Source organism: Cygnus atratus, chromosome 2 (genome assembly GCF_013377495.2).
Source record: "Cygnus atratus isolate AKBS03 ecotype Queensland, Australia chromosome 2, CAtr_DNAZoo_HiC_assembly, whole genome shotgun sequence".
Lineage (NCBI taxonomy): Eukaryota > Metazoa > Chordata > Aves > Anseriformes > Anatidae > Cygnus > Cygnus atratus.
In genome coordinates this window covers 43,375,549-43,401,207 of record NC_066363.1, presented here as the reverse complement: position 1 = coordinate 43,401,207, position 25,659 = coordinate 43,375,549, and the positions used below count along the sequence as shown (strand labels likewise).

Here is a 25,659-nt window from a genome sequence, read left to right as displayed (position 1 = left end):
AGTGAAACTTGAATGTTTCTTGGTAACCATAAATTGGTCATGGGATCCCTTTAAAATGCGGTTAAAAAGAAAAGCAATTTAAACATTAGGCTCTGTTCTGGAAATTTGGACTTGTATCATCCACTTGGTTTGCCTCTTCAAGGTCTTTGCTGCGACTAAGAGGAGACAAGTTCATTTTTGAGCAAAGAGGAGTTTAAGATTCTCATTAGAACTCTGGAAATCAGATGGTTATAAGTAGAGGATTAAGTATCATAGGATTTGCAGTAAAATCATGAGTATATATATCCAACAGTAGTTTGCAGAACCTGAATACCTTTAGCTCAGAAAATGTGTATGCTTGCACCCAATTTAGCTGCTGATTTGTGAAACAGTTGTTTCTATTACATTCCATTAGTAATCTTATACTATGTTGTAGGGCACAATTTAGCTCAGCAAATTCAGATTGAAATGGTGATTACCATTTTCTCACTATTTTTTGTTTAATAGCTGCAAGGTGTATTATTTCATGGACTATAATGTGGGCTAAGTCCCCAGCTCTTTACTAGAGCCTTACACAGGTAAATTGCTGTTGAAATCAAGGCTCTTTTCCCTCCCTTCTTTCTGACCCCTCTGCTTTGCCTTTCTCTTTCAAAGACTGTGCCTGAGGCCCAACACAGATGTGTTGGGTGTTAGGAGTGGGCTATCACCCACTTTCCAGAGGATGTCTTCCTCCTCAGGCTCCACAGAGTATCTTTTGGAGACTAAAACTGTGTGTAAAGGTTAATAGACTTGCTTAACATACAGAGCTGTTGTTAGACCCATCATCCTAAGGACCTGGCAGAAAAAAAGTAACCTAAAGTTCAGTGTTTCCTTTGCAATGATCTTTGAGGAATTCTATGAAAAGTCATGAAAGCACTGGTAATTGCTTGTCTGTGCAAACGTGTCAAAACTGGTGCTGATGGAGTTAGCAAAAAAAAAAAAAAGCGTTTACACAGCTCTGGTTTTAGCAGAGACTGGAGAGTGCAGCAGAGGAAAAAGAGGAGTTAGTGAGCTCTCTTGCTCCAACATCTTTGGGAGATTTCTGGAGAAAAAAAAAAAAGAGAAGTACTAGTGTCTGTGCTCTGCAAGAGATGATAATCTCCCATATAGTTTTTTTCAGATCTTATCCTCTTTTTCATAGAAACAAAACACCATTGACATACATGGAGATGGTAGCATCTGAACATGAGCCAGCAGTATGCCTGGGTGGCCAAAAAGACCAATGGCATCCTGGTCTGCATCAGAAATCGTGTAGTCAGCAGGACCAGGGAAGTGATCATCCCTTGGCACACAGCACTGGTGAGACTGCACCTCCAGTAATGTGTTCAGTTTTGGGCCCCTCACTAAGAAGGATATTGAGTTGCTTGAGTGTGTGCAGAGAAGAGCAATGAAGCTGGTGAAGGGACTAGAAACCAAGCGTTACGAGGAGTGACTGAGGGAACTGGGGTTGTTTAGTCTGGAGAAGAGGAGGCTGAGGGGAGATCTCATCGCTTTCTACAACTAGGCTGCAGTGAGGAGGGTGTCAAGCTCTTTTCTCAGGTGACCAGTGATAGAACATGAGGAAGCAGTCTCAAGTTGCACCAGGGAAGGTTTAGACTGGACATGGGGAATAATTTCTTCATGGAAAGGGTGGTCAGCCATTAGAATGGACTTCCCAGGGCAGTGATGGGGTCCTTGTCCCTGGAGATATTTAAGATACTTGTGGATGTGACACGAAGGGACATAGTTGGTATGTCCATGGTGGGAATTGGTAGGGCAGGTTGATGGTTGAACTTGATGATCTTGGAGTTTTTTTCCGACCTAAATACTTCTGTGATCTCCAGGAGATGGGGAGACTGAGTTTTTCTGTGTTTATATTAAGTTCTGGTTAGTACTGTGTGGAGCTGTTTGTACATAAAAGATTGGAATTTTAATCCAAAAATAGTCCCTGTTCTGTATGCCTGAAGACCTGGTCTCTTCCCATTCCTTAATACATGATGTTTTGGCTCTTGTAAATTTGGCCTACTAGCTTGTGTTTTCAGAGAGGGACCTCTAAGACTTTGAAGCTGCAATTTCTATACAACGCTCCTGCTGTGGTATGCTGGGAATCATGAGGTTCAGAACTGAGCTCTCTGATGTAGAGGATTTTCCCTCTTGGCTTGATGAAGATGGAATATTGTTTACCTGCTAGTTCTGTATCTTTCCCACAAGAACATATATGCCTCTTCTAGAACAATGTGCAAAAGTTCTATTCATCAAAATACTGCTCCTTTGGATTAAAAATAGAAGCAACTTTGGAAATAATTTGGTGTATCATTTATGTCATCAGTTATGGGAAGCCTGAGGTTCCATCTTATGCTAGAATTTGATTTCATTTGTAATTGTCCTGGTTTCAGTTAGGAAAACCACCGGGTTAAACCACAACAGTAATATCTGTCCTAACAAGTGAAAGTCAACTGAATAGCTACTCTGAGTTATCATGGGAGTGACAGGGTTTCTTTCAACCAATGGGCCCTGAAGATCTCCACCTTTCCAGGCAACATTGTTCTTCTATATCCTCCTGGAGATGAGACACTGTAATGATGATAAGCATGATGAGTGTCAGACTGTCCTGAAATCTTCTGGAAACTCGGTTGTTTGTTTAGACCTGTGAAAAAGCTCCCTTCCATCTGCGCTTTGCAACTGGAGGAAAAAGCAAAGCAGATGGTAAAGTTGTTTTGGGCATAAAATTTTCTCCTACATACATCCTTACCCATCCAACATCTTCACTGGAGCTTTGGCTCAAAAAGACCATCCAAGACAATGCTGTCTGGCTTCATAGATTGTAGCTATTCTATGGCAAGCTCATACAGATTCTGTCTGTAACCCAGGTAATTCAGATGTGGTAGTTACCGCTTCTCCTTTCAGTGCTATACTGTTTCAAATGTCTGTTCTCTTGGTATCTCCTACTGTCTCACTTTCGTCTTTATCCTCACGTTGATTAAAAGTGGAGTCCTGATCTCGGCGTATGAAATCAATACATGAAATAGATACACGGTTGCCTCTGTTGTCCAGTGTTGTATAAGCATCTTGGATGTGCTTTCAGAAGTAATGTAAAGGAGGGAGTAGTCATGTGTTTATGCAACACATCAGGAGAGTACGTCTAATGGATAAAGGTGAGGGAGGTGATCACCATTGGAGAAGTGAATACACAGGATAATACAGCAAGTTAACAGGTGGCTGAGGTCACTTAATAAGATAAGGACAGAAAAGAGAAGAGCAGATGTGTGATATTGATAGGAATCTCAAAAGGTTTTGTCTTTGTGGAGGTGGGGTCAGTGAAACTTTGCAAAAGACATGGAGAACTCTGCGGTAGAACTGGCTGGTGGGAAGGGTCAGCATAAAAATGTGGGAAATTACATCATGGAAAAAAGGGGGAGCTTGAGGGCTGATGTGCCGGGAGGTCTTTTCAGCTAAGAAAAGTGCTTATTATCTCACTTTATTTCTGTTTATCCAGCTGTATCATGTTCTAGGACAGAACTGTATTTTCCTCCCAGTTTGGAAAGTGCCTTGCATGCTTTTGTATGCTACAGAAAGCAGCAGATACACAGTAATAGCCAGCTGTATGGTATGTAGTACCAGTCTAGGTGTAAAGTAACACAAGCAATTTGCTTGTGATGTTTCCAAAGATGTTTCCACCAAAATCTAGGATTTTTGTACATGTGGAAAGGCCATGTGATTTTTTTCTTACATTCACTAAATAATCAGCAATGAACAAATATTTTGTAGTTTATGATTTAGTTGCCCAGGCCTTGTCTAATACAGAGCTTTTTGTCTTACAGTTGGTATTTGCAAACAGGATGTGCTCCAGAAGAAAAAGAATGCTGTCTTGGTGGATGGGGTCATCTTAAATGGTCCAATAATGGACTCAAAAGCAGGAGAGAAGTTTGTGGAAGAGGCCTGTAAGATTATAATGGAAGAAGTGATCCAGAAAGCTAATGACGTCACGGAAAAGGTAAAGCCTTTACTGGGTTGTTGAAAAGTTGTAGCAGTGGTAATGAATAATAAATCATTTTTTTCTAAGCTGCATTTTACTGCACTTTAAGGAGCCTCAAACTTGCTTCTATGTTATGCCTTTAAAGTCAGAAATAAAAAGATAGCCTTCCAAATTAAAAAAAAAAAAAAAGTCATAGTATAAAACCTTTCAATAACATAGCTAACATATGTATTTGCCAGAAAATGATATATATATATTTTTTTTTAATCTCAGAGTGCAATGGTCACTTTCTTTGACAGGACAAATGGGTGCGGTGTTTTCCCTGTTTGGGGTACAGGGAGTTATTTATTTGCACCTCGGGGGCGCTGGTGTTAGAGAAGAAGGAATAATGGATGCTGTATCACTGTGGAAGGGCAACATTATCAGGTTGCTCTGGGTTTCACAGGACCCATGCTTTAAGAGGGTGTATTGGAAGAGAAGCTGCAAATGAAGCATGCTTGCCTTTGGGCATGTGCTGACTGCTCTCACCCCTCAGCAGAACAGCATCTGAAAGAGCTATGATTGCAAATCCTTAGCTAAAGGCAGAATTTGACCTGTAGGCCTCTTGTTCCTAGTGAGGATACATGAGCCATGAACAAGAGAGGTGGGTTTTTAGACTAGTGGATGACTTTTCGCATCCCAGCGTTCCAAGAGGCACACCTTTTCCTCCTTCCAGCTTTCCCCACTCTAATTTTTATGGTCGAGGTATGTCTGAGACACAAAAAAACCTGAGATCCCATGAGATCAGCTTAGCAGACATACTATCTGGTGGTGTGCTGCACTCCAATGGGCAGTTCTGGAAAACAGTGCTGAACACAGTGCTTACCTGGTACCTTTATGAGTTCCTTTTAGCTAACCTGTTCACTGCTGTTGTCTCCCTCCTACCTATCATTAGGTTTGTGAATGGCGGTCCCCGGAAACACTGAAGAAGATTCTTGATCTGGAAATGAGAGACACTGGAGAATCTCATCAGAAACTCTTGCAACTCTGCCAGGATGTTATACAATACAGCGTCAAAACCAGTAGGAATGCAATTTCTAGTGTTGTCTAGTTTTGTTGTATGCTAACCTAGGAAGACAGGATAACGCTTATAAAGTTCTGTTATCTTCCAGAAAAATTAGGGATTTAAATATTTGCTTTCTACTTGCCTCTACAAGCATGCAAATATTTGGGTGGATTTCAGTCATTTGACTGAATGCTAGTCACCATAGGTGTCTATGATTTACTAAAAGGTATAATCAAAGGAAGCTAATCAAAAGCTAATTCCTGTAATGCTGTTGTTGTTCATGGTAGATTCTGTCCTTTTGAAGTCTTGTGAAAATTGCCTAGACAGGTATGATATAACAGTCTAACAAAGTAGATAGGAGAAAAACCTTCGTATGTAATTTCATGATGAGTGGAGTCACCCTTGCACAAATAAGGATGTGTTCTTAGTGATGATTATCCTGCATTTACTATTGCTTTCTATGGAGCAATAGTCTTATAGGATGTTAATTTGCTGATAGGCAGTAATTCCTGTTCCAGACGCTGTGAGAAGAAGAGCCTGCAGTGTTTTAGAGACAGTGCATGACATCTGTGCAAGATTAGTTCTCTACAGCTAACCTTTTGGCAGCATGTGAAGTACAATTCAATCTTAGCAAAAAAGGGATGAATAACATCTGTTCAGGAAATAGTGCGCTGTATCAGAAGCTCAGGATTTCAGATGTGGCACATCTTAGAATGTATATTGGAAAGTGAGAAGGATGTATGATATAATAGCTGTGCATTTCCAGGGCACGTTCCCTGCTACAGTCACTATTGCTACAGTAAGTAAAACCATAAAATAATTTTGAAGGTGAACCTATGCCTTTGAAAACCATAGAAAAATACTAGTGCTGATCTAAAGGGACAGTGCACTAATAATATGCAGATATCATTACTGAGTTAATGGAAGGCATTTTGTTTATCTCACTTTTGTAAATTGACTTCAAATTTTCATTTGTTGCACTGTCACTTTGGGAAGAATATTAAATATGAAAAAATTGCTGTGCAAATAGTTTTTAATCTAAGTATAAACATTTATTGAAGCCTCAGCTCTAATGTGGGTAGAGCCATACAGTTTACCTGATTTTGCATGTAGAAGTACTATGCAGTGGATTAAAATTTAGGTGGTGACTCCATTGCCAAAATGACTTGCTAATATATTCAGCAATAATGTAGTTTTTTTTTTTTCTCATAATTTAGTTATATCTCAGTGTTTTGAGGCAGGTAAACAATTCCTCTCAACTTCTCATTCTAAGTCTGCAGCAAGGTTTTCCAGACTGTTACACTGCCTCCCTATATCAACACTGAGTCTCTGGTGGGAGCACAGGTACAGCTGCCTGGGATCGGCAGGCTCCTGTATTCTACTGCTTAGCAAAACGTCTCTGAATGTCCATCGTAGCCTCTAGAGACCGCTGTTAAAGGCCACCATGCATACTCTGTTGTCAGTCACTTCTTTTTTGATTTATAAAACTTGTGAATAACCCACATTCATTCTGCGCACTATTTGCGTCTCTCAAACCTTGTTTTGGGACCTGAAAAGGCTTGTGAATTTTACTTTCAAAGGTTTGTCTAAACTGAAAAAAGGACAATATGTCCATAAAATACTGAGAGAATGATGGAAAGAACTGTGATTTGCAGTGATCAGCATTCAGTTGAGAGAGCTTGTGATATATTCTCTTTTCATGTACATTCTGTCACTGCTTGCTTTTCATCTATATTTTCAGGTCATCCAAGATTTTTCAATCAGCTGTATGCTGGAATAGATTATTACTCATTAGTGGCTCGTTTCATTACCGAAGCATTGAACCCAAGTGTGTAAGTGTAGCTTTTTGTACTCTTTATGATGAATCTAGCATGCTTCTTGAAGTAACAGCTTCCTCCCCCACCCCCGCGCGTCATTTTCTGTTTTCAGTGTTTTTCAGTGTTACAGAGGAGGAGGTAGGAATTGTGCAGGAATTTGGGAAAGAATACAGTCTGGATTGGCTGAATAGCTCACCAGAAAGTTGGCTGAGCTGATGATTTTCCTAGTTTGTGAATTGGGGCATAAGAAGAGAGATCTTTTTTCCAACACTTTTAAACCTAGACTTCTTTTTTCTTACTTAGTGCATAAAAATATAAAAATGAATTAATCAAATTTACTCAGTTGTTTGCTTCCTTTGAAGCACACTGCACAGAGCTGAATGCAAATGATTACCTGTCTACTATTTACTTGCAGATATAAAGCCTAAACAAAAATGTGATTGCTGCTTGCAATAGATCATTATAGCTGAAGTTTAAGCATTGTGACCTATGTTAAAATCAAACTCTGTTATATTACTTTGAGAGTGGAACTGTCAATGTGATGCTGTCAGGAACTAAACAATTGCTCTGCTGTGTCAGATCCATAGTGTTTTTAGTTTAGAATTTTACTGCTGATGGCGGTCAGCTTCTGATAAAAGAAACCTCTAATTTTAGCAAGATTCTGTAGCCTGAGTTGTGTAATCTTAATGTCAATCATTATGCTTTTATTTTTGTTCAGATACACATATGAAGTATCCCCTGTGTTTCTGTTAGTGGAAGAGACAGTCATCAAGAAAATGATTGAGTTCATAGGCTGGGAAGAAGGTGATGGCATATTTAATCCAGGTAAGAACAATTCAGATTTTCAGGATGAGCAATGATAAATCATCTAATACAGTAATTCAGTGGACATTTAATTTGTGTAGGATATTTGAAAAAGCGTGCAAAATCCAGTGGTATGCAGATGAAACGATTACGTCCAGGCTCATCTTAGGTGTTTCTAGTAATATGTGAATCTGATCAGCATCTGAATGAAAACTGTTCTAAATATAATTGTGTGGAAATGAATTGCTTGCAACTGAAGCCCTTCCTGAACTTCATAACAACAATACCAACAGCTTAACTGGACTGAGTCACTGGTTGACAGACAGAGCTGATGTAGTTGCTAGACACCAACCAGTGGTGCCTGGAGTCACTGAAGTGTGTATCCTGGGTATCACATGTGGGAGCCAGAGTTTGTTTTAGTGGGTTTGTCATGAGTTCAATTTCTTTTGAGTTTTGGTAGTTTTTTGAAATGTTACAAATAGGCCAATCAAACAAATATTTCTTAAGCTTCTTGATAGGCCACAGTTTTCAAATGTTCTGAAAAGCAGCATTCCAATCCCATATATGGAAATAATTAAGTGTAATGATATTATTCTACAGATCATTCAAATACTAGGTTATGTTGGATGTGAAGCTTTCACATCTAAGTTGGGGGTGGGAAAATAAATTAAATGAGGAAATGAATTTAGTGTCAACCCTTCAAAAACAAAACAACAAGGCCAGGAATTCTGTCCTACGTGCAAGTAGTAGAAAAATAAATAAAATCCCCTGGAACATCTGTGGAAAAAATGTATTAATATGGATTTTTTGTCAGATTTAATGTGTGCTTTCAGTAGAATCCTTGCTTTTAATGCAGAATTGCTTAATTCAAACTTACCAAGATACTACCAATAGCTAAACAAATCGTACTTTTTAACGCTAGTTTTATGTAAGGTTTTTCTTATTTTGTATTTGTTCTTTTAAGTAAATAAAACCTGTCCAAATCATACCTTGCAGATCTTTCAGATCCGACTCACTGTGGATTTTTTTATTTTTTCTCCTTTTTCTCCTCATAATACTCTGGCTGCCTGACAGATCTAGGCTCTGTTAGGTACAGCCACAGTTGAGCTCAGTATAGGCAGCTGAGTTGGTGCTGCTTTGGTGTATATCAGAAGGCCCTGTTGCAGGGTATTCTCTGCCAGGGAGGGCCGTTTAAGTACAGTTCTTACTTCTTTAGGAAATACCTCCAATGAGGCTTCAAACCAGCTGTTTCCATTCATGCTGAAGAGCCCACAGTTCTTATATCTGTAGGTTTTTGGGGAGGAATTAAGTTATTATGGGTGCATACTAACTCTGGTTTATTTTCTGCCTAATAGGTCAAGCACTCAGACACCGGAAATGTGCTAGAATTATGGTTAATATGATACTTGTATTTCTCTTTCGGCAGGTGGCTCTGTTTCTAATATGTATGCTATGAACTTAGCAAGATACAAATTTTGTCCTGAGATAAAAGAAAAAGGGCTTTCAGGTTTGCCAAGACTAGTCCTGTTCACTTCGGAAGAGGTAAAAACAAACAAAAAAGCTTTTGTATTCATTTTAGAGCTTCTAACAATGAACTTTATTTTTCAATGGCTGCAAAATTATATTTGCCTATCTGATGGAGCCCTGGTGCAATGAGTTTGTTATCAGCAAATGATATGAAATATTGAAGCTATATGGAGAAGTCGGATGATAAATTTCCCTGCAGAAGCTCTCTTGTCAGACCACAACAACAAATGCTTGTGTTCTTGGGAACAGCTGATAAAAGAAAAGGTTGTACCTGGGGCAAACCTGAAGATGAATGCATGTGGGATGTTATGGAAGTCTGCAGCTTTTGATTTCCCACAGCATAAAGTCTGGCAGGAACCATGTGTAGGTTTCAAATGTCAAAGCTTTTTCTTGCAAGAGTAATTTGTACTGAGCTGAGCACTCATGAACCTGTGAACTGGCTCTCTGCAGCTCCCACTATACCCTGTATCTGAACACAGATTCTCTGTGGTAGAAAACCAAACCTACCATAAAGTATTTTGGCAAACCCTGCTGGATCTTTAGACAGTTCTTTTTTTAAATAATGAAAAAATGTGGCAAGTCTAAAGGTTTTTGAGTAATATCTGCCCTTGGGAAATAGAGTTATGTTCATACATTTATTCTGAAGGTAAATTATTTTTTTTAAAGGCTCTTTTCTCTCACCTGTCCCTCCAATTTTAAGTTTATGATTGGATTAGTGCAGAAGTATTATTACAGACTCCACTGTATAAAATTCCCAGTGGTAATGAGGACCTTGTTGTATTAGGAAGTATATAGTTACTGACATAATTTTAGCTCTTAAGTTTTCTATGCCCCAAACAGTTTGCAGGGTAAGTAGGCAAGAGATGCTTATATTGAAGAGGCCTGAGGGACACAAGCATTGTGTAAGTTGCCCAAGACAACACATTTTGAAAATGAATCCAAATGTTCTAAATAAAAATGTCTTAAAGTTGTGTTTTTTGTCAATTTTTTTTCTGAAAAATGTGTATATGAAAATGACATGCCAGTTCCTGCTTAATTCATCACATTTCATCTTCAAAATAGCTCAAGAGGAAAAAATGAGGTTGAGGTTGAAACCCTTTATTTTAATGCTTCTGAAATGAAGCACGGAGAATTTTCATCATGAACTAACATTTGATTTAATTGCAAAATTTAAATAAAAGTACACTCTACAAACAAATTTAATTTACTTGGGTATTTTTGCTTTACCAGGAAGATGAAAACCATAAAACACAGAATTGACCAGAAAAAATAAATTGTTAAATTACTTGTGAGGCAATGGTCTTGATCTGTTATACTTTGCTTGATTCACAAAAGCATGTTGTCTTTAGTACTCAGTAATCGTTTGCTATAACACAGCCGTTTTAAGCAGCTAGATATTGTGACTGTTGTCTAAGATCTCTAGTATTTATTCTTCATTATGAGGGAGGAGATGTACATATTCCTGTATCCTTATTTTAGATTCATCTGTACTGAGTCCAAGTTATGTTACCTTTTGGAAGTTAGCTTAGTTCAGATACGTTGTATTATTGCAATTATATTTAATAAATGGCCAACACTGAAAAGTACGCAAGTGCTCATATCACACTCTTCAATTATTATTTGCTTTTATCATGAGGTTTCTTGTGTTTAGCATTTTACTGTTGTTCTTCAGAAGTACCTGGAGGGCATAGACCTGTTTTTCACTGTGCAAGCGATTAAAAAAAAGATTCTGGAAAAGTTACATCCGGTGTTTAGCTTTAAAAGTGGGTAAGGCAAATAGTGTTGACGTGGGGAAGCCATGAGGCTGTAATAAACTGAGAGTATTGATAAGGAGTTAAAACACAAACACTGTCAACTCAAGGCACTCATGTTGTTTCAGGGCTTGGCTTCAACATTGTGTTGAAATGAAATGATTTTTGCCTTGAGTTGCCAAGTCCCACAGTTCCAGTCTGGCACTTGGCAGACTGAAAGAGTTGCCTTGCTGTAGAGCAGGGGAATGCATGGACTTGTCACTTAGCCCCAGGTCACACAAAATTAACTATGTATTCTGTGTATGTTTGTGGATAATCTGAAGGTGTATGTTTAATGTGTGGCCCACTGAAGGTCCTCAAAAGCTCTGTTTGGCCTTCAACAACAATGTTGCTCATTCCTGCAAGTAAAATGCTAAGCTACTTAAAATTGTGGCCAAATAATGTGACCATGCTACTACTCCATAGTTCTTTTGCTGGACAATTACAGCGATTCCTCTTGAGATAGCATTAGCAGTAGAGAAATTAATTACCACTTTCTTGAGGCATGATTAGTGTTTCTGTAACACCTGAACACAGCTGTAGTTGTGGAACACAGCCCACATTTTGATTATTTTTCACTATTTGAATTCCATTTCAACTTTTTTTCTAACCCAAGCACTTTTTACATTGATCTGAAAGGTAGGAATTTGCAAACTTTGAGGCAATTGGGGGTACAAGTGTATGTGTAAACAGTTGAAACATACATGCTGATATGAGCAATTTTTTGGATGTAATGAAACCAAATTCCTCCCCAATGCAACTTGATCATGAAAGTAATAAAGTGGGAGAACACAACATTAACGCACCATGTTGTCCCCTGTTGAAATTACAACAGGCAAAAATGAGTAATAAAACAGTCTCATAAAAATGTAATTGCTTTATGCAATCATGTTTCTAGGAAACTCTTCAAAATCAAGAAAATCCACATCTATCTTCTGTTTTAATGAACACAGTGGCAAAGTACCTTATCTTCGCAAATGTTATTAGGAAAAGAAAACTGCCTAGCTGTAGTTAAAAGACTACAGGAGCACATCTTAAATGCACTGTTTTGGTTTGATTTTGTGCCTAAAGGCATTCACTTCTCACTCCTCGTGGCTACCGATTGAATATGTCCAAACAAAACCACAGAAGACACAGCAAGACAAATCTGAACTCATAGTATTAAAAATTATTACTTGATATTATGTATATAATCTAGGTACAAATAATATCTTTTATCTGGGTATTCCTTTCTCTTTGGAAAGGGCACTATGAACAAATGAACTAATTGATGCTGTGACTAGAGCTGCCAAATGTTCTCTGGTGTGTGTGTATATATATATATATATATATATATATTGACGTGGAGTAATTTAGTGTGGTAGTATCGGTTTTGATAGTGAAAAAAGGAAATTCTTGTATGTATTCAAACAATATAACTGAAAGATTATTCATCAAAGGAAGTATATTCCAAGTCTGCATTGTAATATGTCTTGTCCCTTTTCTGTCCTACTGTAGACCTACCAAATTTTTTCAGGTCTTCAGTAGGACAAAAGGAGGAACAGAAGCATTTGAGAAACAGTGTATCTTGCAACCTGTTTTGTTTTGGTATTCCCTTTATTCTGCTCCCTCCTTCTGCTCTTTGGTATAATCTCTGATGTGCTCAAGCCTCCTATCTTTCTCCCATACCATTTTTTATATTAAAATACTTGATTTAATGATTGCTTCTTTAGTAGTACGCTGATTTTGCAGACCTATAGCTTTCTGAATGTGAAGCAGTCTTATTATACCAAGTGGTTCATACCTTTCATTTGAACCAAATGGACAGAAATCAGTGATAGAGGCTTGTATTTTAAATTATTCACTAAGTCGTTGAAAGCATCTCCAAACTTCTACTGAGCAACACACAGCTACAATCATTATTGCCATTATCGATATAATTTAAGACTAATCATCTTCCTATGTATCTTGTTATTTTTGTAAAAGTTTAAATAAATGAGTCCTAAAGGCTGTGTGGATGTGTCATGTTACAAAACCAGGAGTTCTTAGAACTACCAGATAGTATCAGGTAGTATTTTTGTATGCCTGTATTTAAAAAGTGGGCGATGATGGGGGAAAACCTGTTTGTCAAAAAGAAAAAGAGGCCTTTGAGATCATCTGTCTCATCAAAATCAGCATGACAGGCTTTAATACCTCTAATATATTCATACCCACACATTAAAATATTGTACATTTTTCATAATTATGTTCTGCTGTAACTGCATTTATGTGAACTCTCTGGAAGAAAATGGAATTAATTATCCACCTGGCTTCACCTCCTGTATGAAAAGCAACAATTCTAGACATCTTCACAGTTGCTGGAATATGGGTTATTTAACTCTTCAGTAATAGTGTTAAAAAAAAAAACAAAACTTTTTTTTTTTTTTTTGAGAAATGATAATCCAAGGCTTGGGTGATTTTTATTCTGAGAAGAGAACTGTATAGTCCTATGAGATGCTGATGTTCTCAAAACTGACTCCACTGACATGAGTGGGTAGGCATTTGTCATGCTGCAGGTTGTTCAGAGTAGTTTTAATATTTAATAATGAGTTCAGATTAAGAAGGTTATTGCATTTTGAATTCCCAGGCAACTCTTGAAGATGGATTAAGCTGTGTGAGATCAGCATACTATTATTTTGGAATAAGACAAAATTCTCTTATGCTGGAACAACAGTATCCACAACAGAGCAGGTCTTAGCTTATAAGGGTGAATGTTGGAAAGATGGTAACATAAAACCTTGACAATTTGTTTAACAGAAAAAGAGTGTACAAAGTACACACAAAGGGTGGACAGTGAGCACAAGTATCCATTTCACATGAGTCATTTTACCTCTTTCTGATTGAATAAAAACCAATTTCTAACATCTTTTGGTCAGGTGAAGGGACATCTTTTACAGTCACATTACAGGCTTCATACACTAATGCCCTTTATTCAGTGCAAAGTGAGAAGTGCACCGTGTGTTTGTGTACTCATTTGCATTCATTTACAGACATTTCTGTGATGAGACCTAGCTAAAATTCTTTGCTGAAATAATAATTAGTGGAAACGTAGATAGGTCCAAACTGGAACTTCTTGCAAAATCCATGTTGATTTATGTGCTAAGTCCCATGTGGATTCTGCTTGCTTTCATAATGGCTTCCAAGATCCAAATTTACATGGACAACCTTGGTCTAAACACCAAGATTCTCAGTTCTTTTTCCAGAGATAGGAATTTGAAAGCTTTGGAAGTCCTGACTGTACCACCTCTAAAAAGTCGGTAGGTCCTGGGACTTGAACTCCTTGAGTCTATGAGAACAGAATTGCTGGATCAGACCAAAGGTCAGTTTAGCATAGCATCCTGTCTCTGGCAGTGGCCAACAGCTGATGCTGAGAAAATATGTTGAAAAATTGGAATTATGAAGTGGTATAGGCTTTAGGCATTGCTATATACATCCTAATTAAGAGTACAGTTTACAAGGAGTGGTGCTTTTGGACTTTCAGACCTATAGGTTGCCTCTAGGCTGTTGAGTTCAATAGCCTTTGGACCTTTCTTCTTGTGCATTTGCCTTTTATACCTATTGATACTCTTAATTCTGTTCAATTAAAACAATTAATTCTTTCCTGATGACATTACAACCTTTTTATTTTTCATTCTAATGGAGAATCGGCTTAAAAAAATGTGTATGTAATAGAGCTTTTTATTTTTAAGCTCGCATTTGAAACACAGATTATTTATTTTCCTGCTCTTTAGTGTGACATTAATTGTGAAGTATGATATGTCTTTTTGCTGCATAGCTTTGTCAATTTGCTTTTTATGTTAGATTATACTATTGTCATGACTGTTATATGCTGATATTAAATTAATTTCAGTGTCGCCAATTCCTATACTAAGGATTTTTTCATTCTTTTTACTTGTTTACTCACTCTCTTTTGCATGCTCTTTCTTGTACAGTGTCATTACTCCATGAAAAAGGCAGCCTCTTTTCTGGGTATTGGTACAGAGAATGTTTACTTCATCAAAACAGATGAAAGGTAAGCAAGCAAAAGCCATGGCTGTGATCTCTGAGTCTTTTAAAATGCAGTAGTGCTGTACTAACCAACCTATTTGAATGTAACTGAAAAAGTTTTAAATCTGTGTCCCTTAGAGGTAAGATGATACCTGAGGAACTGGAGAAACAAGTCCAGCGGGCCAGGAAAGAGGTGAGAGGGGGAGAGAAAGCATGAAGGAGAGAGGAGGAGTGCATGCAGACTGTGTGCTTGTGTCTGAGTGAAAGGAAGGAAAACTAAGAGTGAGTGAAATCCTAAAAATAGGACAGTTGATGTACCAGTGTTTTTCTTACAGGTGTAATCCAGCTGCCCCAAACTTGTGGAGCAAGCCAAGGCTCTTAGGTGTTACACTGTTCTGGGGAGTAAAATTCCACAGGGTGTTTACTATTAATGAAAACCCTAAGTACAATGCTGCTCTGAAGTATTTAGCACATTTCTTCTATACCTAGGATTTATTTTGCCCTTAATCCTTTTTCAGACGAAATGAATGCAGTATCTGCTTTCCTTAAAAGGCAAATGAAAACTGTAGGTTTTTCTGTTATTACAGCAGCTATTGCTTTAGTCTCTGCAGTAAGCAAGAGCTATAAGATAAGGCTTTTAGTCTCTGAAACTATCATACATGCTGAAAATGCTAAATTTTGTCCTTTCTAGTGCTGCAGGAAGAGTGTAGAGATTCCATTCTGCCTCTTTTCCCACAGGGACTTGGCCAAGCAGAAAGTGAAAGAGCACCATTTGGAAATGTACTGATGTGTGTATTTGGACAACATTAACATACATTCCCGTGTTCTGTAAGATAGCACTTACTATAGTCAATACAATTTATTTTAGAGAACTTGGAGGACTAAATGTGACTTAAAAGGCACATTGCATCTTCTTTTGACTTGATTAGGTCACCTCATTTCCAGTTTGTGCGTGACAACAGTAGGATTCAGAGCTCAGCCCTTAGTGCATGATCTGGGAATACTAATCAGCTAGTGCAACGTCCATAGTGTGGACATTGACTACCATGAGGTCCTACTTTGGGAACTATTGTGGCTGACAGAAAAGGCATGGCAGTGCTGTTGTGTTATGCACTGGTGTGGTCACAATAGCTTTCACTAAAACGTTCCTTAGATACATCTGCCAAACAACCATCTCCCCTTGGAGTTTCATGTTAGGTATAATAACTAATGATATATGGTGTCCCTAATTACTTAGGAAACTCTTGCTTACCTCTCTTTGTACTTTGCCTTATCCATGGAAGACAATCTGTACTTCACTCATTGGAGTGATCCACGGGAAAAAAAAGAACTGAAATATGAAGCAAGAGAAAGCAAGCAGGAGAATGAGATCTGTGCTCTGCAAAAACAGATTTTTTGTTTGTTGGTGTAATAAATTTGGTTGTTATTTAAAAAAGATTACCTGGCATTTATGTTAATAATAAAAAAGTCAGCCTCAGTACAGTACTCTGCAATTTAAAATCAATGTTCTGTATTAAAATGCTCCACTTACAGGAGTGTTACCTTTGAGAAACACTTACTATTTCACTTGCCTTTTAATGGAAGTTAAAGGCGTCCTGGAAGTTTTCCATCTCACCTGAGCTTCAGTAACTGTGTCCTTGATAAAGTGCAATTTTATAACTTTTTACAGAAGGACACTTCAGTGAATTACAGTGTTATTCTAATGACTCTTGAACAACAGAGGATGCATTCGTAGAATCACAGAACCATAGAATGATAGCATTCACTGGTGATAGGAGCACAAAATGTTCACTGACTGTGAACAGCAAGAGTCTTAGACTTGTTTTTTGAGGATCTAGTCAAGAAAATCTATTTAATTTTATTGGCAAAAAGAATAAAAACATGATTCTCTTCTTTGCAGAAATGTGTAATGGTAACAATAGTCTTTTGAATTTGTAGAGATCCTAGACTTGTCCCCCTATTCAGTCATGTTACCTTCTGGCAGCTGAGGAAGCTTTGTCATTGTGATGTAGCTGTGGGAGAAAAATGGTGAGAATACTAACAGAAACTGTTAAGTGTAGCAGATAAGTCTTTGCTTCACTCAAAAGTGTTTCGTACTTGAGCTTCAGGCTGGTTTGTAAGTTTGAATGACTTTTTTTTTTTGTAGTTTATAGTAAGAATGACCATGCAGTGAATTACAGGCTGGTAATTCTTTCTGAATATATGGTATGAATTTAAATTTATTCCAAGGCTACTTTTCACTGCTTTAGCAATTTGTAAGGAAATTTAAAAAAAAAATAAATCATAATTGTGCACCATCCTAACAGTCCTCTACACTGTTAAAGAAATATAAAACCATCAGAATGCAGAAGTGAATCAAGCCTGCCTGTCTCTGTAGTAGATTTTAAAAGTAGCAACACTTAAAAAAGAGGACAGCTAAGGAGATCAGATTTCAGCTGAACTGAAGCTATATAAAAGACTTGCACATAGAGTTTGATTTTTCAGCTGGTGTCTGATTTCAGTGAAGCTACAGTATGTTACATCAGCATAGAGACTTATATTGAGAGATTTAATTCACTGCAAATGAATCCAGGGATCCAAGATTATTCAATTTAGTAACAACTTTAGTGCCTCTCAGTAGCTGCATTGTCATGCTGCAGACTGAATGCTGAAACAAGCAGAACAGTAACTTCAGCATGTGTTTACCAGCACGTGAGATTGGTCAGTCATTGCTAGGGCTGACACTGTCAATGTCATAAAGTCACTCCAAACCCTACCAATTCTTTTCATTACTTTGGTTTCTGCTCCTGTGTACACTCAGGCATATACATTTGAAAGAGTAGGTGCAAGCTGGTATATTTGACCTGCTCTGCTGTTGTAATTGCACACCTGGTATTGGTTGAATGGGAAAGCAATGAGCAAAGCCATTAAAGCCATAATGGATGTCTTGTGATAATTGTCTGAGGCTGCAACCTGACAACACTCAGAATTGCACTTGGCTGTAGACCAGGCATTTGGGTCAGGTAGCGGTAACTGTCCCAGTTGTGGTGTATGCCAGTGCTACCCAAGGCAAATCATGTTCCCTAACTGAAGGTTCCTCTTCCCTCAGCAAAGAGCCATAGGCATTGTAGAGGGAATGCAGGTGGAGTCCCTAGAGGGGTGAGTCATGTCCCTGATGGGTAGCCTGCTGGCTGAACTAATAGCTTGATTTGTGTTTGGCAGAATGGCAGCAAATATAGTAGTAAAATGGGGGAGGCTGAGAAATGAAAATCAGTGTACAAAGAGATGTCAAATATCCAGAGTGCTTTCATCTTGACAAAACTAGCATCTGTCAAAACAGTCTGAAGCTGGTGAAGTCTGCCCTGTGATGGTGTTAGCTGGAAATGCCTTTTTTTTTTTTTTTTTTTTTTTTAAATAGCACTTTTAAATGCAGTAACTTCTACATAAGGCTCTCAGTGCTGGGAAACTAAAATGTAGACTGTCACATTTCTGTCCTACTTTCCAAGACCTTGTTATACTTCAACTCTCCAAATATACTGGAGGAAATGAGCAGTGTGAATGACAATTTTTTGTTTTGAATCCTATTGCAGGGGTCAGCACCATTTCTTGTCTGTGCTACTGCAGGCACAACAGTACTGGGAGCATTTGATCCTCTGGATGAAATTGCTGATATCTGTGAAAAGCATGGCCTCTGGCTTCATGTAGACGTGAGTTTGTATACTGTGTAGTTTTTGTTAGCATTGTTGTTTTTTTTTTAATAATTGATATTTTTCTTTGACTGTTAATGTTTCTGTGTGATAGTAAGTTGCGCTTTAATATATATATATACTTTTTGCATAGAGAGCAGAAATACTTCCTGATTTGTCTCTGTTCCATGGGCTGAAAAACAGCAAATAATTTGCTTGTGACAAGCAGTCAAAACTTTCTTGTCATTGTCAGGTTATATTTCAAAATGATTTTAAAATCAATTTCCTGTTCCTTCTTGCTACTGCAAAAGTGCTTCAAGGATGATTATATACAACTAGAATTTCAGATTATTTCCACAGTCTATTAGAGAATGGACATGTTAGAATTGTGGTGCATGGTTCATACGGGTTAAAATAAATGTATGCTTCTGGCTCAACCAACAATAAATTATTCCGTTTCATATTTACAGGTTAGTTTCCTGTAGGTCCCCTGAAGTTTTCCTAAATGGTTCAAAAATTTTACTTGACTTTTATTTTCTTTATAATTTTAGCTTTGGCTTTAAAAATCCATTCATGAGCCTTTTTGGAATAATCACTGAGTCCTTTTATTACCTGGACTAGTTAGCTGTAAATGTATTTTTCTAAAACTAGGTCTCTTCATATTTTCTAAAACTGTATTCTCTTTATAGTGATAATGCCACAAACCCAGAATGGCTGTGCAAAAATCCATGGAACAATGAGATAATCTGGAGCAACATTAATAGAGATTTTTAGATCTGCTTTAAATTTTTAAAGTGTTTGTTTAATGTTGAGTATTTAAAGAAAAATCACATAGACAAGGATGTGTGTTTCAAATAAAAATGGCTCAGACACTAATAAATAAAGTTTCTGCGTGTGTGATTCAAAATTTCATTTTCTTGGAGGCAAAAATGCAAAATTCAGCCCTAGTATTTAAAGTGCCTGCAGAACTTCCTCGTGGTTGTATGCTGGTGAGGATGACCCAGCAGATGTTCAGCAGGAGTGTAACATTCACATTAGGTGCTAGTGTCTTGTACATCCGTTTGCAGTGTATTTAAAGTCTGTGTTGGATCTGAGGTTTGCTGAATAGACACTGCTGGAGCCATCTCCAACAACTGTAGGAGGATGATGAATAGTCTCCTAACCCATTCCCTGCAGCTGAATAACTTTGGTTAGGTGGGATGAACCTGGGCAGTACTCTGAACTATATTTCATAAGCAGTTGCTAGTGTTTTGTAAATAATTACATTTCTTCTTCCAACTTTACCTCATGTTAAGCTAGGGTAAAAATGTCAGTGAATATCTTAAAGTTAATTTTCTGTTTTCACAGTGACTGTAGCTGTCAGATATTAATTGATTGCTGGTAGAATAACAAATGTACAATCATAAATTGGGTAGTTTTTGGTCTAGAAGACTAATCTTTCTATTAAGATGTGATTCATGTTATGAACCTCTCAATGAATTCTCAACCTTGATTGGTTCTTAGGAGTTCTATCAGTACATTTTCCATTTTTTTCTTTCACCCTCTGTTGAACTGTCAAAAGTTGAGTGCATGGATGTTTTATTTTCGTTTAAAGTTTCTGACTATTTATATGGGAGCAGGGTATGCGGAAGAGACTGGAACCTTTGCGTGTAAGTGATATCAGGCATATGTATATATAAAAATGTGATATGGTAAAATGAGCAGACTGTAATTCATAATGTGACCTTTTTATCTCACTGCACCATTAAAAATAGGTTTACTGGAATAATAATGGGAAAAGTACAGTGAGATCAGAAGTAGTGTATAAGAAACATAGCGAAGAGTTCGATTTTTTTTCTTTGCCTTAAAGCATGCCTACCTACTTCTAGCCTTATAGGCAATAACAGTGTTTGAAATCTTTGAGGATCTACATTCCTCTGAAAGGTCTGGTTTCCAGCTGAATGATTCTTACAGCAAGTGAGTACTACTTTTTGGGCCTGCTGTAGCTTAGGAGGAAAAAAAAATACAGTACTATTAAAACAATCATTTAAAAACATGGAAAGCTGTAATTTAGGGCTAACATTGGTGGGAATCAGTATTATTTACTGCAAATGATCTCAAGAACAGTTTATACCGTTATTACATGAAAGTCTGTGATGTTACTTCCAGTTTTACACTGATGTATCTCATTTCAGAATATTTTCTGATACCAAAAATTGATATGTTTGCCTTAGGGAGGCTTTTCATTAAGTGTGAAATGATAAAGCTCATGATTTGTAAGAAGGGTGAATGTGAGAACATCAACATAAAATTAGCAGGCTTCAGGAAGTTAAATTTCATTGGAGTCAGAAATTGCAGATAAGTTCTCACATGGAGACAAAGCTGTAGAGGAAAAGGGGCTTAAGGAAAAAGTTGCTTCAAGACAATACCAATAAGGTGAAACTATCTCAGCAGTCAAGCCACTCAACAGCCGGTGCAGTAACCATATTTTGTGCACATTACAGTATTGATACACTGGTTATGGCAATCAAACCTTCTTTCTCTAGTCTTGTGCAAGGAGGAGAAGCAGTTCACTTTACTGTGTCTTGCCAATAACTCTCAGGAAATTCTCATCGGAAAGCCTGCCAAGCTGCAACAGTGGCAGTGAGTGAAAACCTGGCTGGAAAATCATACTTGGAGAGCAGTTATCAGTGGTTCACTGCTGAAAGGGGAGAATATTTTGAGTAGAAATCAGGAGAGATCTATCCTAGGTTAGAAGTTACCCAGTAATTTCATTAATAACTTGGATGAAAAAAAATCCACTGACTAAATTTGAAGATGACATGAAGATGACACAAAACTGCAAGAATTAGTGGGAGAACGGGATTAGAAGATGGAGATCTTGACAGTTTAAAGAAAAAAGTGGAAAAACTAGGCTGTAGTTTAATAAAGATAGTGCTCTAGGTTTAAGCTCCAATAATCAGCTGCACAAACATCTGGGAAATGTTGGCTAGATAGCAGATCCCCAGAAAAAGATGCAGGGTTTGCAGTGCATCACAGATCATCAGTCTTAAGCCTTTGCAGTTGGGATAAACATCTTGACAGCTTCTTTGACTAAAGATACATAAAATAATTCTTTCAGCTTGGTGCTTCATCTGCCTTATCCAGACTGTATCCAAATAAAAAGCTGCATATCAAGGAAGTTAAGGACCTACAGGATAAAGATTAGAAAGGAGTAGAGCAGTGAAGATAAATGGAATCATATCTAGAAGTTATGACCAATGAAGAAAGATTAAAAGCAGTGATGTTACTTAAACTAGAAAAAAAAAAGAGACTATATGCAATGCTCTACAGATACTTTAAAAGCTGCTACAAGGAGAAAAGAAAGAATGTGTTTTCAATGGCCACTGCAGACACGACAAGGGGTAACACTGTCTAGGACTGACATTTCAATCTGTAGGGTTGCTATTGTTAAACACAAATTAGGTGGCTAAGTTTTGCAGCCTCCATCATTAGAGCTATTTAAAAACAAAGCCAGTGATTCTTGGTATCCTTAGGTGCCTTCTCATTCACATTTGGTTTTTGCCAGCCCTGGGTCTCTAAGCACTTCGTCTGTGAACTGAGTAAAGAAGCACGGAGCACAAATTCATCTTGTGGTACTGTGGCTCCAGGAGAGATTGGGAGGTGGTAGAGATGCCTGGACCTATTGTACCTCTCTTCAAGATACCTAGCAATAGTTGTTAAAATGAAGGTAGACAGAAGTACCAATAGTGCTGTGTAGGCAGCAATTGCACCTTATCTTTCACTTTGATATCAATCCCAAAATGCGTGTGTTCATTGGTTAATAATCTCTACAAATGTTTGACAAGAATGATATAGGTATGGCTGATCCTGCCTTTGGGGGTGGCACACAGGTGAGATGAACACTTGAGTGCCTTTCTAGTCCTATTTTTTCAGAATAGTGTGAAATGTCAATTATTCCAATACTGACAGCTTTGGATACAAATTTTTAAAAGATTTATTGTCTGCCAGTGCGTTGCTTATGAATTGTAAAAATTGGGGAATAATTTAATGACTACTTTGACTATATTATAGAATGAGAAGAGCAAAATCTGGCTATAAAGAGGAAGATCAAGTTGATTGTCCTTCAGTAACATGGCTAGTTTGAGCTAGCTGGGGAATCCAGTTTCAAGTCATGGTTCTGCCACGGGCTTACTGTGAAATTTGAGGCAAATAATTTCCTTTCTTAGGTTCCAGATGTAGATTGAGCAGCAGCCTTTTTCTCAGCACGAATGTTGTGAGCATGACAACATAAAATATGATGTGGTGTTTGTGTACTGCATTAGTGAGAATGATAAGTGTTAGGACAAGTTTTTAATGGTTCATTTCCATTGTGAGCTTTTACTATTCCTGTCTCCCAGAAATAGCAGATTTTTTTCCTAATATATGGCCTATGAAGCAAAAACTGGTGCTAAATTCATAGATCAGCTCTCACAGCTGTTTTGTTTGTTTTCAAGAAAAAAACATAAACAACTGCCCCCACCTTCCCCCTCCCCCCCCAAACCAAACCAAAACAACAACAACAAAAAAACCCACAACCAACAACCAGAACACCTAAACCCCAAAGGCAAGCAAGCATGATCTCACTGTCCTTAGATCAGGAATCTTCACAGCAGTGATTTCTTCCTCAGTAATCCAAAATATATGAACCTTTTCTATGATATCCTGAGTCCAGGTGTTTTTGGACTGATGCCTCTTCTGCGTCTCTGAGGAGCCTTGCTCATTTCACAGGGAACTTTCTTTTGTGGATTCTGTCTCTGTGAATGCTGAAAAACCTTTTTTCATATTTAATAATATTTTCTCAAATGCAATGTGTGACGTATTCTGTTTTTGTTGTGTGCTCTCGCCGCACCACCCTGACCCCATGGATAAACGTTGCTTGAGAAATGAAGATTTACTGCAGCTAGTGGGTGATGTCTGGTCCTTGCTGAATTCATAGACGAGTCACCTTCCCTAATTTAAGGCGACCAGAAGTCAAACTTGTGTAATTTATGCTTATTGTCTGCTCTCCTTTTGTAGTGCATGGAGAGAGACATCTGCAGGAGGTGTCACTCAGAGACAGGTATCTAAAATAGATAAGAGGATACTTGATAAAGAATGTCAGTGGAGAGCTGCTCACTACAGAGAATGCCTCACTGATGCTTCGACCACACAGCTAGGTCTTAGATGACCTGAGATGGATGTGGTGAATGCTACACCGTTTTAACATCAGTGAGATTGCTGGTCACAGAAATGCTGCTATTACCTACTCACTGACTTCACTTTTTGTCTCAAAACTCCACGGAGTATCTGAGCCTGGGCTTTGTAATTGGCAGAGATTATCATTCTCTTTCTTTGTGAGAATTTCTCACAAAGGAAACAGTTAGGAGGAGGAATGTGTACGAAGTGGATCTTTTGACTCTCATTGCTTAGATTTAGACTGGAGGAACGGAACCACCTTTTATGGCCTGGTTATGCAGAAGCCCTTCAATTCATGCCATTGCTTACACAGAAGTGAAAATGTAGCTTGTGGTTCACATAATGACACAAACTCTTGGCTCCTCTATTTTAAGCATGGTCTCAGGCAACCACCTTTGTTTTGGTAGATGATGCTAAAAGCAAAATTTAGTCCACTGACCATGTAGTAAACTAAATTTCTAATGAGATAAAAACAGTGTCAGTAATCATTGATCGAAGCATTATCAGAGAGCACCAAGAACTTTATACAAATAACATTGTCTTGGCTTTGTAATTTTTCCAATAGGCTTCTTGGGGTGGCTCGGCTTTGATATCAAGGAAGCATTGCAGACTTCTTCATGGCATCCACAGGTAAGTCAGTTTTAGTTTATGGGCACACTTACAGGGACTGAGATGGACAAGCCTCCATGAGAGCAGTATTTTTTAGAATGCGTATTGTCATTAATTGGAGAGATTGCTAAACTTATGAGTATGTGGAAAAATTGGAAGAACTGATTTATCTGCTTGGATTGCATTTGGGCATTTTCGCCTCTCGTACCAATGATTATAGGTGCAATTCCTATGCCCTCTCCCCTTTCTCCTTTTATGAATTTTGTAGGGCTGATTCTGTTGCTTGGAATCCCCATAAAATGCTGTTGGCTGGAATCCAGTGCTGTGCTCTTCTGGTGAAAGACAACTCTGTAAGTCCTTCTGTCTTTTTTTTTTCTTTCTCATTTTTTTAATGCGGTAGACTGTCGTTGCTGTAATGGGGAGGATAAGGGGAAGATGGGGGAGATAAGAAAACAGCTGAGTTAGTTTTACTACACTGTGGTGCAAAAGCTGTATGACACTGTTTTGAATTTCACCAAGAAATTAGTAAAGGGTGACTAAGAGTAGGGCCAAACTGATCCAAGTCACTATACACATCAGTGGTCAAAGTCTGCAGCTGGTACCCTTCCTAGTTTGCTTCTGTACATGATTTACATTCAGAATTGATTATTTTGTCACCTGGGTCTCTAGCAGTTTATACACGAAGATCATCCAAGTCCCCAGAATAGCTGCCATCCACTGGGACTGTAACAGCACTGCATCTCTGTTTAAAGAATGCCATGTAGGCAGAGCTACTCTTTACATCACCTTGCATGGGTGTACCAAGGTGAGAAAGGAGTTGAAGTGCATGCAGCCAAAGATGCTGAGCCTTCTTTCCTCACTGTACTCATTTTTTTCCTCATTACTGGGATGATTGGGACTTTCCAAAAAACATGGGTAGTGAAAAAATCTAGCAAGCAAACAACAAAGTTCTGATGTCAAGTGGCACAAAAGAGGCTTGAGTCTGCATTGTGATTGAAGTCCCTGTTTATATCTTTACGGAATTCTTCTATCTTAATAAAGAATCTAGTAAGAGGTTAATAATTAACCTCTAAATTTAAAGCACCATTGCAGACTCAGCCCTGCAAAAGCTTATGTCCATTATCTAGCGTCAGGGTGAGTTTTATCTTAGTTCATCAATGACTGAATATAGTGAGGATATGGAGTCCCTGAGGTTTGCATCACTGTTTTGTGGCCATGGCTTGTAAAT

General features: G+C 38.0%; 1 protein-coding gene across 1 annotated transcript in view; it reads left to right on the top strand.

Moving 5' to 3' along the window:
• Positions 1 to 3,142: 3,142 nt before the first annotated feature.
• The window catches only part of GADL1 (glutamate decarboxylase like 1), a 69,917-nt gene continuing 47,400 nt past the window's right edge, over positions 3,143 to 25,659 (top strand). The window contains exons 1-11 of the mRNA XM_035549660.1: positions 3,143 to 3,152; positions 3,819 to 3,991; positions 4,908 to 5,034; positions 6,760 to 6,850; positions 7,554 to 7,660; positions 9,066 to 9,181; positions 14,907 to 14,986; positions 15,100 to 15,154; positions 18,531 to 18,647; positions 24,388 to 24,452; positions 24,700 to 24,781. Of these exons, the coding sequence (XP_035405553.1) occupies positions 3,143 to 3,152; positions 3,819 to 3,991; positions 4,908 to 5,034; positions 6,760 to 6,850; positions 7,554 to 7,660; positions 9,066 to 9,181; positions 14,907 to 14,986; positions 15,100 to 15,154; positions 18,531 to 18,647; positions 24,388 to 24,452; positions 24,700 to 24,781 (1,023 nt within the window). The remainder of the gene's footprint in view (positions 3,153 to 3,818; positions 3,992 to 4,907; positions 5,035 to 6,759; positions 6,851 to 7,553; positions 7,661 to 9,065; positions 9,182 to 14,906; positions 14,987 to 15,099; positions 15,155 to 18,530; positions 18,648 to 24,387; positions 24,453 to 24,699; positions 24,782 to 25,659) is intronic.